The sequence below is a fragment of the Equus caballus genome, chromosome 10, assembly GCF_041296265.1.
Source record: "Equus caballus isolate H_3958 breed thoroughbred chromosome 10, TB-T2T, whole genome shotgun sequence".
Lineage (NCBI taxonomy): Eukaryota > Metazoa > Chordata > Mammalia > Perissodactyla > Equidae > Equus > Equus caballus.
In genome coordinates, this window is record NC_091693.1 from 74158712 (window position 1) to 74176429 (window position 17718).

The following is a 17718-nucleotide window of genomic DNA, read 5'->3' on the forward strand; positions in this document are numbered from 1 at the left end:
GAATTACTACGAGCCAGGTTCTCTACTAGATAATAGTGCTATACAGAATAAATAGTGGTATAAATATGCGTTATTGGATCAGCTTTCAAGGAGCTGCAGTCTAGTCTAGACAGATATTCTAATGAACACAATACAAACATAATAATAGAGGTATATGCAGAATTGTTTCACAAAAGGCAAGGAGGGCTGAACAGAAGATGTAAAATGAAACAGTACTTTGCTGGGAATAAAGGTTGGTAAGGAGGACATTCCTACAAAAAGAAGGCAGGCTTAAAATAGAACAATAGCCTGTTCAGAGGGCCACTGGCAGCTGAACACTGCCAGAGCACAGGATACAAAGGAAGGTGATAAGAGGCTAAGCTAGAAAGACAGGGCCTAAAAAAGCAAACAAGAGGTGTGGATTTTAGAAACCTCAGTTGGAGAACCCAGTCTTCCTCTTTCAATCAAGGCCTGCCCCATACCACTACAGAAACATCCACTAAACATCCACAGGAAGTCTTAACTTTTTTGTGCTGTGGACTTTTTTGGCAGAGTGCCATAAACCTACAGCTCTGCTCTCAGAATATTTTTCTGTGCATAAAATACACAGGATTCCAAATAATTTTTGGAGACACTCCACTCTTAAGGTAATGAAGAGTAAGCGTGGGCTGTGCATAGTGACTTTTTTATGGTGAGTAAAGTAAGGAAGGGGGGAAAAAGAGTAACTCACAGTGGAGAAACGTGATGAACATCACTTCAGCCAGGTGACCAAGGTCAACAACAACAGTGATAAGGCACGTTGACAGTACGTCCCCTTGGTATGTGATGAAAACGGCACTTTACCTCTCTGGTCTTCCTCTCAAAAACATATTAACCAGTTTAACCATGAGGAAAACATCAGATAGAACCCAACTGGGGAACACTCTACAAAACATCTGACCAGCACTCTTTAAAATGGTCAGGGTAATCAGAAGAAGGAACGTCTGAGAAACTGTCACAAGCAAGGGGACCAAAGGAGACATGACTACTAAATACATTCTGGGATCCTGGATAGGATCCTGGAACAGAAAAAGGAAACCAGGGAAAACTGAGGAAATCTGAATAAAGGATGGACTTTATATAATACAATATGATATAATACAAATATATAAGTATCTATTTATATATAAATATAAAATAATATAAACAAAGGATGGGGTTTAAAAAAATGTACCAACAGTGGTGCAATTGTTGTGACAAATAGGCACATCATACTAATGTAGGATGTTAACAAAAGGGGAGACCAGGTGTGGGGTATACAGGAACTCTCTGTACTATATTTGCAATAATCCTGTAAATTTAGAACTATTCTAAAATAAGACTTTTCAAACAAAATAAATAAGATGCATAGAATTAGAAAGGAAATGAACTATACTGAAATAATTACTACAAATTTGTGATATAGTATCTGTGCTTCTTTATTAATGCATTAAATAATATTTACAAGCAGGTGTAATTATGGTAATTTCAAAGTATTAATGACTGTAACCAGTATTTCAAGCCACGTGCAACAACAATAGTACATGAACTGATCTGAGATTGCTACCGTGACCGTCAAATGCACTGCTGACACTTCTTCAGTCTTCGGTCTACAGTCAAAACCATTGGGGAGGGGGCTGGCCCCGTGACCGAGTGGTTAAGTTCGCGCACTCTGCTGCAGGCGGCCCAGTGTTTCGTTGGTTCGAATCCTGGGTGCGGACATGGCACTGCTCATCAAACCACGCTGAGGCAGCGTCCCACATGCCACAACTAGAAAGACCCACAGCGAAGAATATACAACTATGTACCAGGGGACTTTGGGGAGAAAAAGGAAAAAGATAAAAAAAATAAAAATAAAAAACTGAAAAAATGCTAAATCTCATTCAGAGTTTAGTAACAATAAAGATGTAATTTTTTTCCTACCCAAGTTCAAAGACTACTGAACGCTACCCATGGACTGCAGGTTAAGAATCACCTTCTAAAGGAAAAGAAAAAATAAATACTAACACGAAATGGACACTGTGTTGCAGGATCTCTAACGGTCACTGCACATCCTTCATCCCACTAAACCCTCACAACAAACCCATTCCAGAGCGGAGGCAGCTTTCAGAAGTTGTTTGTGTAGGGTCACGTGACCAAAAATAGATTCAACCTATAGTCTGACTTCAAATGAAGATTCTGGCAAAGCCCCTTTAAGACATCTTCCAGCCCCGTGGTGGAATTCTTGAGGAACATTCTACTGATGATACTGTAGTTCACCAGTGCTCCTATTAAACAACTTTCAGTTTGGACAATCAGGCTAAAGCTACAACATAACACTTCCTAGAGCTCATTTGGACTAATAATAATAAAAAGCAGTAGCAGCAGCTAACAAAAAGGAAAAGTGTAAACACAGAAGCTCCCAATCTTGTATGAATCTGAAAAGGCTGAATGTTGTCTCTACTTTCCAACTCTGATACAGTTCGTTAGATCCTTCTAAGGGTGCGTGTGTGTGTGGAGCCTATGTATGCTTTTAAAGCAAATGTGCCAACATGTGAGATATCTAGGGCATATTTTCTTCAGAGGGGTTATGGCAGTTTCTTAGTTTATCCAACTAAGAATTACTAATTCTATTTTCTTAGAACTAGAGGTGCTCACATTACAATGATCTAATCGCTAAACTTCATTTTCAAATCAATGTCTAACTGGCAGACAAATTTAAAGCAGACTCTAAAAATAGTAAGTTTTCAGTAATTCATCTATCTCCATCTCAAAATTTCTTAGTTGATGTATGCTATCCTATGAAATCTATATCCAAATTATGATTTTTTTTTCTCCCACAACACGCCAATCTATCAGCAATTGTAACTAAACAGATGCGGATTTGAACCCCCAGTCTGTCCTTTAGCAACTGTGTCATCTTTCACAAATTACTATAAACCACTTTAGGCTCGTATTTCAAACCTAGGTTTTGTACTGCAGCCATCAACGGCAATTGATGATAATAATAAGAGATCCTTATTACATAAGGATTGAAAGAAATAATGTTTGTAGAGTACTGAGCAAAATATCAAACATTATTCACGCAATTTCTTTAACTTGGCGTTTTACTTTTAAGTTGTAAATTTTCCCTTAGCAATGTTCACAGAGGGTGTTTGCTGAAATATTATTTTTCTGTTAGTTTTAGCTGATTCATTAAATAACAAGAGATTTGCTCTAGAGAAGGATTTTATCTTTCTTTGGAAGAAGCCAAAATCATCTCCATTTAAGGACACATAAGCAGCTGCTGCAGCACATTTCAGTTACCCATGAGAAAGCGAAGCAGGCTGAGTTCACGCTGCGATAAGTATAAAAACATGAAAAAATTAACCAACAGTTCCCTCCAGAATTACAAAAGAGATTTAAGAATTAGAATTTGCAGGTGTGGTGATTTAAGTAAATCTAATATATTAACAAAAAATTAGAAAAAAACAGGAAAATGATGCCTGGCTTTTCAAAAGAATTCTCTTCCCAGTTCTACTATAAAATAAACTGTTCTAGGAAATTCAAAAATATCATTCCGTTTACTAAAATTTAATTTATATAGTAATTTTCAGGAAAACAGTTGCTGCATTAAGTGAGGTACAATCCTTTTAGAAATATTACAAAACATAAATTTCCAACACGCACACCTATTGTCAATAAAGTATCATTAACTAGGATGCCACTGATGAGAAATCTGATTATTTCTTTGTTGCTAGCAAGTTACTCTTGATACTGTGTCAGCTTATAAAAATTTTAGTAAGATTTTACGGTAATTCAATGCAGCTGTTAAAAAAAATCCTAAATACTTAAATTTGTAAATTGAAACTTTTCTCAGAGTGCCATGTATCAGTTTAAATACGAGAATTGCTGTTCATAAACAGATTGTCAAAGCCCTAATTAAAGAAAATACAAGTGAATTAAGTATTTATTAGTTCTTACTTTGTAAGATAAAGCAAATTTTTTAAATCCAAAATCAGCTATTAGCCTGGTCATCTCACACACTCCCTCCCCCATATACACAAAGACATGAGGAGAGAAAACAAAACAAGATAGAAAAAGGTACAAAATTTGATTCTGTGAAAATGTTTAATTATTGTCTTGCTAGAAGCTAACTTTATGAAGCTGCATATTAAAGTAACAGCAGTAATAACAACTCATGGAAAGTTGTTTGGCTTAAGCCAGTATTATTCTTCTCACTCTGTTAAAATTCCTCTAACAGCTTTGCTTCTTCAGCATTATTGCCGCCAGTATACTATACAAGTACTTCTAAGCATGAAGATGCATGAATCTTTAAAAAGAGCTTTCTACCACCCCAAATTTACTTAGTTCTTTTCATTTATCTTGCATATACTTTTTAAAATTAAAAACAAAAAATGAAGCACAAAGTGTTAATGACCTTTCCATACCTAAATTAAGATAAATGACATTTTAAAAAGTTTGGTTGTGATAAGAGCAGGGCTAACCAATCCTAACTTCAGAATTCCTGTGTGACATCACAAGACCTCCCCAGAACACTTTTTCTCCTCCACCTACTTCAATTGTTCCCACAGATCTGGTAACAGAGTCCGAAAACTTCCCAGCTAAACGCAGATAAGACTTCACACAACGGACAGTACTCTAGATTGTGATCAGCACAACAGCCAAGGTAAGAAATACATTTCACTGATTTTGGTAATTCTTACTTTCTACAATTCAAAATTACTGTACTTTTTAAAAAGAGTTAATCATACTTTGTAAAGTTCAGCTCGAAGTTAGACAAGTGTCTGATATGACAAAAAACTTAATTTCTAAATAAATGCTTATCCGGTCAGTGACAGTAAGAATAAGACAACTTTGAAAAAAGAGTTGCATTCATCTTTGGTCCTTGTTATTGGCTTGTCATTTTAATTTAAATTTCACTTTTATTTTGCTTTTCAAAAGTGAATTTCTGCCAATTAAAATATCTCAACTATTTTACATATTTGGTGGTAGTGGTGATTTGATTGCTCCATGCAAAAACAGTAGCTGCATTTGTGTTATTTGTTACTCTGCTGAGAAATGAGGACTGAGCTATTTACATCTGCAATACTATGAACAGTTGTGTGATTGTACAGCATGTACATTATTGGCATGACTATTCGGATATTATTGTTATGATTCCTTACAGTGAATATTAAGAGTTTAAGAATATATAACACAAGCTACTTTTAAAATGCTTTTGAAGACTTTTTTCCCCTCTCTATTTATAAAGTCCAGTCAACTTTCACCAAACACTTGTAAAAAATAAAAAACCAAGCTTTTAATAAAATTATTTACTTATATTAAATTGAACACTATATCATAAATAATAAGTTCAGAAATTTTAAAACGCTTGTCAAAAACACATGTAAAATTCTAAAGTTACAAAACAGTAATTCAGCACTTTAAAAATAGAGACATTATTTTGGCAGCATACACATTCCTAAATATCTGATTTGAGTAAATTTGACAAAATGAATGTTTACTCTGCCTATTCATGAATATACTTTTATCAAGTTACTATCCTCCACTGTTCTTCAGTTTCTTCTCTTGCATTTAGAAGAGGGGGAAAAGAAAAAAAGAAAAAAAAAATGCCCAGGAATGGAGATGCCACAACAAATTTTATAACTTCTGTTTGAATTCTACTCTACTCTTTGATGTTATTACAATCCTCAATTTTAATATATGAAATGTGTCTTTATTCTTAAATCTCAATCAGGGCATAAAGAATATCACATTGATTTTATTTCATTATTTTTATCTTCATATCTATATGTTAAAATAAAATTTACCTCTAGAACCCTAAGGTCCTATGACAAATGTTAACCCTGCTGCTTTTTATGGATAAGAACTTTGTAATTCCATAAGCAGCTTTCCTTAAGGGATGTGAAAACATTTCTATTTTTTCTCTACCACTGAGGCACCCTAACTGCCTCTCAATATCTTTATATTCATAAAATGTTTTTCCTTTGATATTACACAAAAGTCAGTGTGGGTGTTTTATATGGATATTTGTGCATTTTTACTAAAATACCTACCAAATTACATTCTCACAATTCAAATGGGATGTTCATGAGTTCTTTTACAGTACCAAAATTTCAGCACATCACAAATTGCTCCAAAAAGTTGATAATTTCTAGAAAGAGCAGAAATTCCACTATCGAAGTTATCCTTAGATAAAGAGCGTGTCTAGGTTAATAGAAATTACATAGTTATAGTGACTGCTGTTCGAATTTCAAACATAATGCACTAATGTCAGACACTATGTCCCAACAAGTTCATCTTTATCATACGGTGAAATTTAAGTAGTCTTTGTTTATAAAGACGTGGTTTAAAGTTAAGTGTTAAAAAAAAGTGTCAGATGAAATAAAATGGAAGAAATGTGAAAGATGTTTTAATTATGAAAATTGATTACCTTTTAAAAACATATGAAAGTGCTAGAGTACTTTGCTTTACTAGGAGGAGGCACGACATAATCATTTCCTAAAACTGAAATATCAAAATCATTTAAAAGTATTTTAGTGGACATAAAGGAAAATAATATTCCAGAAAAAAATTACATTTGGCTATATATTTATACATATTGTTTCTTAATCTCACTAATTAATTGGAGATAGGAGAATATCTGTATAAACAAAATAGTTCAAAAAGAGAAAGATTTTAATGTATTAAATGTAACATGTAATATATTATGTAATGTACCAAACTACATAATATATTAAAATTTTAAGTAAAAATTCAATGTAAAGACTAGATTACCTCTTTAAATTAGTTAATGTTTATTACCAATCCTAGAAATAAAGATGGTTAATTAAAACTTCCTCCTTTATTCTTAAACAATTTTCTAAATGCACCGGTGTATACAAATATTTCATTTGATGCTTTTAACTCCTATATGTTTAACACCACATCTCTATTTTACACCTGAGGAAACATATGGGAAAAGGGGAATGGCCCAAGGTCACAGAGCTAGGAAATGGTGGAGGCTTGGCAGGAGCTGAGGTTTTATGACTCCACATATGCACATCCCATCCACTGATCAACATGGCTTAAAAATAAATCATGACATTGGCAAAGCAAAATAAATGGAAAGTCCTCAAATACTCTTAATGGTATGCTAAAAGGCAAAGTTAGAAGATGCGAACTCTTTTAAAATCACACCATTTCATTTAAAGTTACTTTACGTATGAGGCATCACGTTCTTAATAGCCTTTATAATGTTCTCCTGATCATTTCAAAGCCAGGGATATAAGAAAGTTATAGATGCCTGTAGTTACTAAGCAATAAATCCTGGAAGGCAAAACTCAAAATAACTGCACAGACTTTAGAAACAGTAACACGCCACAATCAATCAAATTAAAGTTTCCTTTTATTTAATTTGTTTCATTGCTAAAATATTCATGCCTTTTCTCTATTTAGCCTTGATACCAAAAATCCAGGTTAATTTCTCCTCAAAACTTTTCACAAAAACCACTTTCATACTTCATTCCAGTTCCATACTAAATCCTTAGCTTTCCTCAATTTCATTTCTGACCTCCTCACGTTCTACCGTTTAAAATATTCAACCCCATTTGTTCTGAGGTGCCTGAAAACAGGAAACTTGCTTTGTTATTTGTGCTATGAAAATCACTAACTTTCATCTACATTGCGAATTAACATAGTGCTGATCATACCAGCAAAGGAGTAAACCTAACGGTTAAGAAATCAAGAAAGTAATTCTTCTTACAGTGACCTCAATGAGATCATCTGTAGTCTCTTTGACCACTTCCAGAAATAGTATATCATTGTTCTTACCCTCCAGAACTCTGAAGCATATATCATCAAATAGACACATGAAAATGAGGCTTGGCTGCAAACAGCGCCACCCCAGTATACTTGTAGTTCACTGAGGACCTCTAGTGTTTTTAAAACGAACTCCACCTTCAGGCCTTTCAAAAAAAAAGACCAATTCACTCACATTCATGGGGGTATATTTAATTGGCACTCATTTTTCCTTAAAACTTCCCCTACACTCCTTCCCCACATGCTCGTTTCCCAAAAGAAGAATCTGAAGTCTCAACTGCTACAGAGTTAAAGGAATATTTTAATTGCAAATAAGTTAATTTTAACATAAACAGATAATGAAGATAAGCCTACAGACAAAACAGCAACAGCAACCTGCCAATTTCAAAGAGAAAAACCTCTCTATGCTGTTGTTTAATGAATTTTCCTCCAGGCAGAGCTTTAAAACAAGGGAAACATTTCATTATGGGTCAATTTGGGGGTTTAGAATATTGATTTTTATGTTTAGACAACTCTTTTCATAACCAAGCAGAAGCAGCTTGAAGATTCTTTCAAATAGCCATTGCAGACCAACAATGCGCTGGAGTGTTGCTGCCGCAGAATAACTTCAAATAGAACTTCCAACTGAAGCATTAGGCAATTTCAAAAGGAAAATGATTCCACCAAAGTGAATTTTTGCATGCCAACAGATTGATGATAAATCTAGTGATGAATTGTCCTGATTTAATTCAACAAGTCAAAAAGAGTGCATACACAATCACTTCTGGATTATCTGTGCAAAGAATAGCAAACAGTAGGAAAAAATAAAACCTCAAAATAACCCTAATACAGACAAGTCCTGTAAACTCAGATCTATAGAGAATTCCAACCTTCTGAACCAATTAAATGGAACAAAAATTCTAAAAGTTATGTCAGCCTATAATCTTGGATGTGTATTATTTAAATTTACTAGCAAAATATGCCCATGTTTTACTAAAAGAATAAATAAGTAGACAAAAATGAAAGGAAAGCAAAATTCTGAATTCCACAGCTATAGATCAAGAATCTCAGGAATTCATGATTTCAGCAGAGGGAGTACCCAAAAAAACCTGAAATTCAGAAAGTTCTGCAAAGCACTAAACGTGTTTAAAATATAGGCAGAAAATACTGCTCATTATATATATCATTAAGGTAACAACTGACTAGCAAATCATAAAGCAGATCTCCAAAAGTTTTCAAAAGTCTACTGAAGTTCCTTTTGCACAAGAATGCATCTGACATTACGTTAAGAAACAGACTCACTGCCGACAGGACTCCTGCAGAAGCCGATACCGTGCCTTTCACCCAAACCTTGCTCAACATGGCACATGATATTTGTTGAAGGATTAGAGTTGCCTGCACTGTCTCTCTCCTCCTTCCACTTCAAAAAACAGAATACTATCTTGAACTTGACTATATTTACTTTCCAATTTCACCCTTTTGAGCAAAAAAGGAAAACTGGACAACCAAAGGCTTTATAATCCCTACAAAGAATAGTAAATAGTCTTCCCATTCCTCCAAAAATGAGATTGGTCATAGGTCCCACAGACATACAAAATACCCCGTGGAGACATTTCTGCCTCTTAATGTAACTCAGGAGAGGGGGATCGGGCATTTCTACAACCAAACTCCTATCAAAGAATCGTTCATATTTTCAATATTCTGATTCTAAGCCTGGATGATGAGTTAATTCTTCAAGTGTCCTTACTCCTCCTGTCCCAAACACCTAATTTACGCATATTGTCATCCTTTAAAAAAAGGAGAGCAGGGCTAATTTCCATCTTTATAGCTGTTTCGGCCAGATTCAAGTTCAGAACATCCCAACATAATCTATTTCTGATTATACTAAAAGAATGCTCTAAAAAGATCAGATAAAATGAAAATAAAGTGAAATTTTTCTATGCTCTCCACCAAATACTACTTTATTTACAACTTGGCTCTAAGAAAGGCGGGGAAAAGACTGCAGGCATTCTAAACTCATCGGATGGTTGTGAGTGCAAAGAAAAGAATGATAAACACCTGACGACCATGCCATAAATTCTGATGCAGTGAAGGTCACAGACAACTCCAAAAATAGCACTGTGCTGTTCCTACACACAGTTTTTCAATTCTCAACATATGAGAGGAAGCCCCATCTTGTATGGATGAATTCTGGCTTAATTGTCATGCAGATTTTGGAAGTTCAGCAGCATTAGGACTCAACACATTTCAGATTGTACTACTGTAAAATAAATTGGTCCCAAAAACTTGAATGCATGTAGCTAACATTTCAGCATGTAAAGCAGACTTGGTTTTGGTTTTAGCACAAGATTATAAAGAGACTAAAAATCACTTTATAATTATAACGTATTTCTAAGTTTGACAAGAAACAAGACACTATCTTTGGTTGTCTCCTTTATACTCAACCTGTTTCCAGGAACAAACTATCCTTTTTCAATAATAGTTGGCTGTTGAAGTAGTATGAGATCATCTTTAAAGTACACTCATTACGCTTCCATCAGGAGAGAGCTCCTCTCTTTTGGGTATATATCTTCGCATTTCACAAATACCAAATACTCATTTGTACAAAGCCTAGTTCAGGTTAATGTTGTTAATCATTAACAACAATTTAAGCTGTAATCCTCTAAGGTAAATCCTCTGAACCTCATTATCCTCATCCATAATAAGAAGACACTTGAGAAGAATATTGGAGATTATGTGTTCAATATCAAATTCTGTTATTCTAACTGGTTAATCTGTTAAGGCACTATCTTTAATCATTAATAATTTTATTAAAAATATTAAAGTAAATCATAGAAATCCCTTATTCAACTTACCAATTTATTCAAATGGTACAAATTGTGTACTAAGTACTAGAATATAAAATAAACATGTGGTTCCCCATACTCACGAACTAGAAGTCGACTTGGGGGCAAAGACACATAAATCAAAATTATAGCAAAGCTATCCTGATATAGGTAATACTAAAGATCTACTGAAAACCAGCGGAGGTGATAACCAATTCTGCCTCGATGTTACTCATTGTGTTAGTTGTGGAAGGTTTCATTAGGAAGCGTTACTCAAACTGGGCCTTAACGATCAACTGAAGTTTGCCTGGCAAAGAATCAACAGTAGAGGGGGGTGGAAGGGAGACATCCTAGGCAGAGCCAGAACAACATGTGCAAAAGACAGAATCATAAAAGGGAATTAAGTATTTATGGAAAGGTGACATGTTTCATGTGACTGAAGTACCACTCATCAGTATCAGGGTAGGGAATGACTCTTGTATATGCTTCATGATGAACAACTGGCCAGCTTCCTCCTTCTCCATGTTTTATCTCAAAATCATTTTTAAATTCAGACCTTTTAGACCATATAAAGTCCTAAAACTTCACAAAAACGTAAGTTCAAAGAGGAATTACCAACACTAATTCTTATTCCTTTCTTAACTGTTACATATCCTTATATAAAGCAACTAGTGGGATATATAAAGTAATAAAGGAAATCTTCCCCACAATTACCCAATAGTACAAATTCACTGTATCTACGATAAGCAAGTATAAGCAGAAACAACTTAAAGAATGCATTTTCTTAACAAAGACAACCCCTGTATTTCTATAGCATTTTACTGGAGGAACTGAAACAAAAGTAATTAAATACTCACCAAGTTTAAGCTGCCATTTTCTAAGGAGGGCGTGTTATAGATAAATTAAGTAACAGCCACTTGTGTTGGACAATGAAGAATATATGCTAGAGATACATCTATGCTAAAGAATATACACTGGAGAAACACAGGTTGTTACCAATTCTTTAAGACAGTGAAGTGTGATGTAAGCTGGCTGTTTGGATCTCCTCACTACAGACAAACACTATGGAGGAGGCCAGAGTCTCCAGCCAAATGAAAGACCAGTCTAGCATTTAATTCAAAACATAACAGAGCCAAGTTGAAGTACTGACAGTACAGAATCTAACCACCATATATCACACAGTTTCTTTGTAACAATAAATGAAAAGTTCTAACTGCTCATGCCTGGTATATAGTATCTTCCTCTTTCCCATTTTTTCAGTTCTCCCCCCTGCTCTCTTCAGCACTAGTTGCTCTCAGAAATGGAGCTGTCAGGTTGACATGGATTTTCAGGCAATGTATAGACACGAGGGAGAAAATGAAATCTGGCCACTGGAGTAATGTAGTAATATTCTGATTAACAATGATATATCAACAAATGTTAACAGCCATTATCTCTGGACAATGGCAGTTATTTTTTAAATTCCATTTCTCATTTTTCTTATTTCAAAATGTATGTAGATGTATCCTGATTGACAACAAAATATTCCCAAAAGTTAACAGCTATTACAACTGTCTCAACAGCTATTACAGCTATCTCAACAGTTAATTTTTAATCTATACCTAGTTTTTCTAGAATAATGTGTTGTTTCAAGTATTATTTTGTTTTATTAATTAGCACAATAATTAATTAGGGAGTAACTAATTAATTACTTAGGTAGAATAGCCTGTGGGAGCTCAGAAAGAAAGCAAATGGAAACCACTGCTCTTAAGTACAGGACATTTGTGAACAGGAACTGTCCGTGGTAAACAGCGAGATAATGATCATTCTATTACTATGCCTCTGAGCCCGACAGTCTTCGGTACTTAATATTGTCTTGTTAAAACATTACTTAAAACAGCATATTCTACAAAGCTATAAAATCATAAAAAGGAATGATCTGAATCCATTGTTCTGCTAAAACACTTCCCTTTAACTATTTTATTTTCGACTAAAGTTAATATCCAGAGAAAAAATTATCGCATGTGTTTCTTTTTATGAGATTTGCTCTGGAGCTATTAATACACTAACATTCACCACAGTTACACTCACAGAGAAACAGTCTTAATGAAACTATATGTAAGAATTTTTGCCCAAGGAAACAGCCCAAAACAAGGTGCACCCTAAACCAAATTATACTTCTAGTCATTTTAAGAGGAGGAGGCAAAGACTGAAGTTACTACACTCCAAATACAAGACAAATGAGACATCATTGTGACCATCACCAAAAAAGACAGACACTCAGAGAGACAGAGAAACGTGTGTGCGCGTGTACACACACAGGCTAGAGAGACGTTTGCTGTCATAAATACAATAATGTTGAGGAAGATAAATTAATACAAGCTTGTGTTTTACGTGTTCAGAAAATAGGTTACACATATGATCCTAATCCCTTTACTATTTTAAATTCCAGGCTACCTAAAAGAAGACAGTGATCGCACATTTGGCTGTCAGCTTTTTATCTTTCCTTTGCCATTTAAGACTTAGACTTCCTGCCTTCCTGGCATCATGGAGAAAGTCCAATACCTCACTCGCTCTGCTATAAGAAGAGCTTCAACCATTGAAATGCCTCAACAAGCACGTCAAAATCTCCAGAACCTATTTATCAATTTCTGTCTCATCTTAATCTGTCTCTTGCTGATCTGCATAATCGTGATGCTTCTCTGATGTTCGGCTGCAATGTCCAGTGCTGCAACTTATCACCATCAGCTTCAAATCTGTCATCCCACGAAGAGGGGAAAACAATACCATATAACAGACCACTTCCTAAGTAGAAGAATTTCTTTGTGAAAAGGTCAAGATTCAGAACAAAACAAATTCTTAGCAAATGTATTCATCTGCCAGATCTTGTAAACATGAAAAGGGCCTTATTTTCAAAAGTTAACTTTAAAATGACTCTAAGTATGCATAATGTAACTGTTGATTTCCTCAACAGAGCTTGTAAGTTTCTATCCCAAATCTTTTCTGAGGATGAACTAGAGGTTTAGTTTTGAAACTGCACTGCTAACAAGTTCACTTCATATAGAAAGCATTAGCTTCACCCTTTGGGCTAAATATAATTTATATTGTACTGTAAAAGCCTCTTTGATGTTTATTAAGTATTTTTCAGGTCTTCACCAAGTACCAAAATAATCATTCAAATGAAGTGTCATCATTTGAAATAGTCCACTGACTGCTCACATCTGTTATCTTTATTACTATCATAGAAAAGTCTTTGTAGTAACTCTATCAGAACCTACATTCTAAAATAGAAATTGTATTTTTTCTATATATATGACACTTTTTTTTTTTTGAGGAAGATTAGCCCTGAGCTAACATCTGCTGCCAATCCTCCTCTTTTCACTGAGGAAGACTGGCCTTGAGCTAACATCCATGCCCATCTTCCTCTACTTTATATGTGGGACGCCTACCACAGCATGGCTTGCCAAGCAGTGCCATGTCCGCACCTGGGATCTGAACCGGCGAACCCCAGGCCGCCAAATCAGAACGTGCGAACTTAACCGCTGCACCACCGGGCCGGCCCCGACACTACCATTTTTTAACGTTTATGATAATCAAGTAGAAAAAAGTAAGGCTATACTCTTACATAAATTAAATTTCTCTGAACTAATATTTTCAAAGAATTACAGAATTCTAGCACATGTAGGTAAACCATAAATCTGTTCTCGCTAGTACACTATGACCTATAGATAAGAAGTGTTGGTTAATTTAACATCTGACAGTGTGATTAGCCATAATTACTAATACACAGGTAGAATAGAGTCTAACGTTAATTTAAAGTGCAGTAGTTGATTATCTGAGTTAGAGTACGTATCTCGCCATACCATATCTTTGGAATCACGAAATCTTAAGATTTTAGAATGATTTTATAGGTTGTCTTCTAATCTCATATTCAATGTAGGCAAGGAAAAGAATAAAGAATAAAAAATATATTATTTCAAGCATTAAAAAATAAAATTTTAATTCTCTCTCCAAAATTAATTAATTCTTTGATTACACTTTGAAATGAACTTTTTGTCCCACTATGGTTAATGCTACAATAAAACTATTTTCCTTAATTTATCAACCAGATGGTAAACAGCTACTTGGTAGGCCACTCCACTATAGACCCAGCAATGCTAACCTATAATAATGTTCCTGCTGAATACATTTTCAACTTCATTTAAAAATATCTTCCAACAACTCAGAAAACAATAGAAGTAAAAACTGGTGTTGGAAAATACACTCAAGAATATTTGGTAATTTAAAATGACCCAGTTTAAAATTAATTCTAAAATGGTTTATATCTGTACTGCATAATCCAGTAATTTTAACTTCAGTTCACAACATATTACTAATATAGCAATTCTTTTTTTTAAAGATTTTATTTTTTTCCTTTTTCTCCTCAAAGCCCCCCAGTACATAGTTGTATATTCTTCGTTGTGGGTCCTTCTAGTTGCGGCACGTGGGACCCTGCCTCCGCGTGGTTTGATGAGCAGTGCCATGTCCGCGCCCAGGATTCGAACCAACGAAACACTGGGCCGCCTGCAGCAGACTGCACCAACTTAACCACTCGGCCACGGGGCCGGCCCCAGCAATTCTTAAAGGAGTAGAGAATGTGTAATTTAACACATGATTTGCTAAAATATGGCTACTAAAAGAATTTGAGAAGTCAATATAGACCTTGGTTTGTAACACAAATGCTGCTAATGGAAAAGTGAAGGAGACATTGCTGTTAAATTTTTCTGAATCCTGAAAGGTGATGGAGATGAGGAGGGAGACAGTGTTAGTTCACTGATATCTGAAGAATAGAGGAACAAGGGGTCTCGCACTGTCAGGGGATGTCTTGAAGGAAGACTCATCCACGGGTTGGAGATCCCTAATATCAACTAGAAAGCTTATAAATAACAAGCGATACATTCACCTCACTGGTGTCAGTAATTATCCATGCAAAAAGTAACCAAGTTCTATAATTAGCTGCACTGATCTTAAAAATAAGTGGAAAACTTAAAATGATAAGTTCTATTCCTTTTATTACATTGTTCATTACAACATCAACTTAAACTATAAACTGTGAAGTATGGGGTTTTTCCTAAGTAAAACAGAATAAAGAATTTTTTTGTTTTTAATTCTGCCTTTAATAGAAATTAAAAGCTTATACTTGAGGATTACAGAACACTGTAACAGATTATAATGTAAAACAAAAACCTATTCTTTAAATGGAATTTATTTATTCTGTTTATCATGTTGTGTAAAGAGCAAGATGTAATAAAACAATGTATTTAAAAAATTTTACCAAATGCTCAAATACTTTCAACTGCAGAATAAATTCCCATCTTAATTTATAGGGTACTAAAAACAAACTAATTTTTAAACGTTTAATGTTGTCTTTTATATTTTAGTTGGTTCAAAATGTTTACTGAATGCAAATCACCTCTAGTAAAATGAACTTTCTTGAACTCAGTGAAATCACTCTATAATAGACTCATGATTGATATGACCATAAAAAGTGTAATTATAAGTAGTTTTGTAGGTTGATTTTGTAGGTTGCTTTTGATGACTTACCCCAAACAAAATAAGATCAAGATTTCCTATACAGACACAAGAGGGCAGACCTACATAAAATAATGAACTTCCCACTAGTTAAAAATTACTTATCCTTTGATTATTTTTGAGTCTCTGGCAACACAGGAAATCGATAAAATTTCAAAAAGGTTTCAATCTTCTGCTAAATAACAGCACACTTTAAATGTCTAAAAATTATCTGCCAATACTATATAGAAAAGTTGACAGATGAAAAGAAGTCAAACATATTACTAATTTTGCTTATTAAAGCACGTATACAAAAATAAATTATATGCTTTTTAGCTACCTAGTGAATGTGCCATAATGTCATATCCTTTCTATGGAGAGTGTTAACAATGCCCACATCTTTCACTGCACAGTTGTATTATTTTAAACAAAGAAATTAAAGACAAAATGAGGTGCAAAAATAAGACTAAAAATAAGAAAACTTTCTTTCCAGAGGATGTAAACGAACACGTAAAATGCTCTAATGTTAAAATTTTTTCATTCTTATTTTAGACAAAGACCAAGTCATTTAACTTTAAGTCATTTTATCAAATTTTTTATTTATATTTTTGATTTATATAAGAGAAATTCTCCAGTAAAATATGTCGAAATCATTAGGTGCGAATATCTTGACTGATCAGGCCCTTCCATGATTTAAAAAGGCACACAATTTTATCTTCCTCTTTAATGAGTGCAACCCAGAACTTAGAAACATCCTAGGGAATATACGAGAAAAGAGGAACCACCACTTTGTCGGTAAAGAGACCACGTCCTCACTACCATCTGGGAGACCCTGTGAGCTCTAGGAACCCAGTGGGCACTGCTGTGTGTAGAAGCACACACCCTCGAGGCCCTCCCCACCGCTCCCCCTGCTCCCAAAAAAGAAATCTAAGAGGGATCTGGAAAGGGATCCATTCTTTCCAAAGAGATGACGTGACTGTGCTGTTGGTTTTTACCTTCTGTCATAGTCCTTGTGGGGTCAGACAGTATGAGGGGAGGGTGGGCAGAGAGGGGTGAGGGAATACAGAGGAAAGAACCAAGGACAGTGGTGGACACTGCACATGGAGGCCTGTATCCTAACCAACTGAGGGCACAGATGGCTTCTCCACTCACAAAGGAAAAGGCCTCGAGTTCTCTCTGCGCTCAGCTGACTTAGGAAACCACGGGAATCAAGAACACCATGCACATGAGACTGTGAGGCTGGCTCAATCATTATTCCGGACCGAGTCGTAAGAAGGGCGAAACTTCCATGTTACAATATTAACCTCTTCAGGGAGAAAAGTGGGGTAAGGACGCTGTGAGGCTCGACTGAGATCAAACACTCTGAGAGCTACAAAGTTGTATAAATCTAGGGTGGTGTTAGACCGTGACTCTCAGCCAATTGCTTTTCCTACCTGTAAAGAGTCATTTTTTTCATGGCAAGAGTTTAGCAATTTATCAGATGGGCTGGTCCTTATTAAAGCTCTTCCTTTTATGCAAAAATTAGACTAAAAGGAAGTCAATGTTTAAAAAAGCTTTAAAAAAACAACTAAGATGAGAGCTTTAAAAATAAAGATAGTACTTGGAG

General features: G+C 34.9%; 2 protein-coding genes across 17 annotated transcripts in view; one reads left to right on the top strand and one right to left on the bottom strand.

Moving 5' to 3' along the window:
* CEP85L (centrosomal protein 85 like) overlaps nt 1-17718 on the bottom strand; it is a 201164-nt gene that overhangs the window by 81850 nt on the left and 101596 nt on the right. The window lies entirely within an intron of this gene.
* PLN (phospholamban) lies at nt 4506-16049 on the top strand. Of its 3 annotated transcripts, none has more exons than XR_011422625.1 (3): nt 4506-4645; nt 13015-13541; nt 14992-16049. XR_011422625.1 is itself a non-coding variant. In XM_070225466.1 (2 exons), exon 2 carries the CDS (start codon nt 13110-13112, stop codon nt 13266-13268), a length of 159 nt encoding a protein of 52 aa, XP_070081567.1. In that variant the 5' UTR covers nt 4506-4645; nt 13015-13109; the 3' UTR covers nt 13269-14578. The 3 variants fall into 3 exon arrangements, 1 of the variants encoding a protein (XP_070081567.1); XR_011422626.1 differs by having other exon boundaries at nt 13015-13395; XM_070225466.1 differs by lacking the exon at nt 14992-16049 and having other exon boundaries at nt 13015-14578.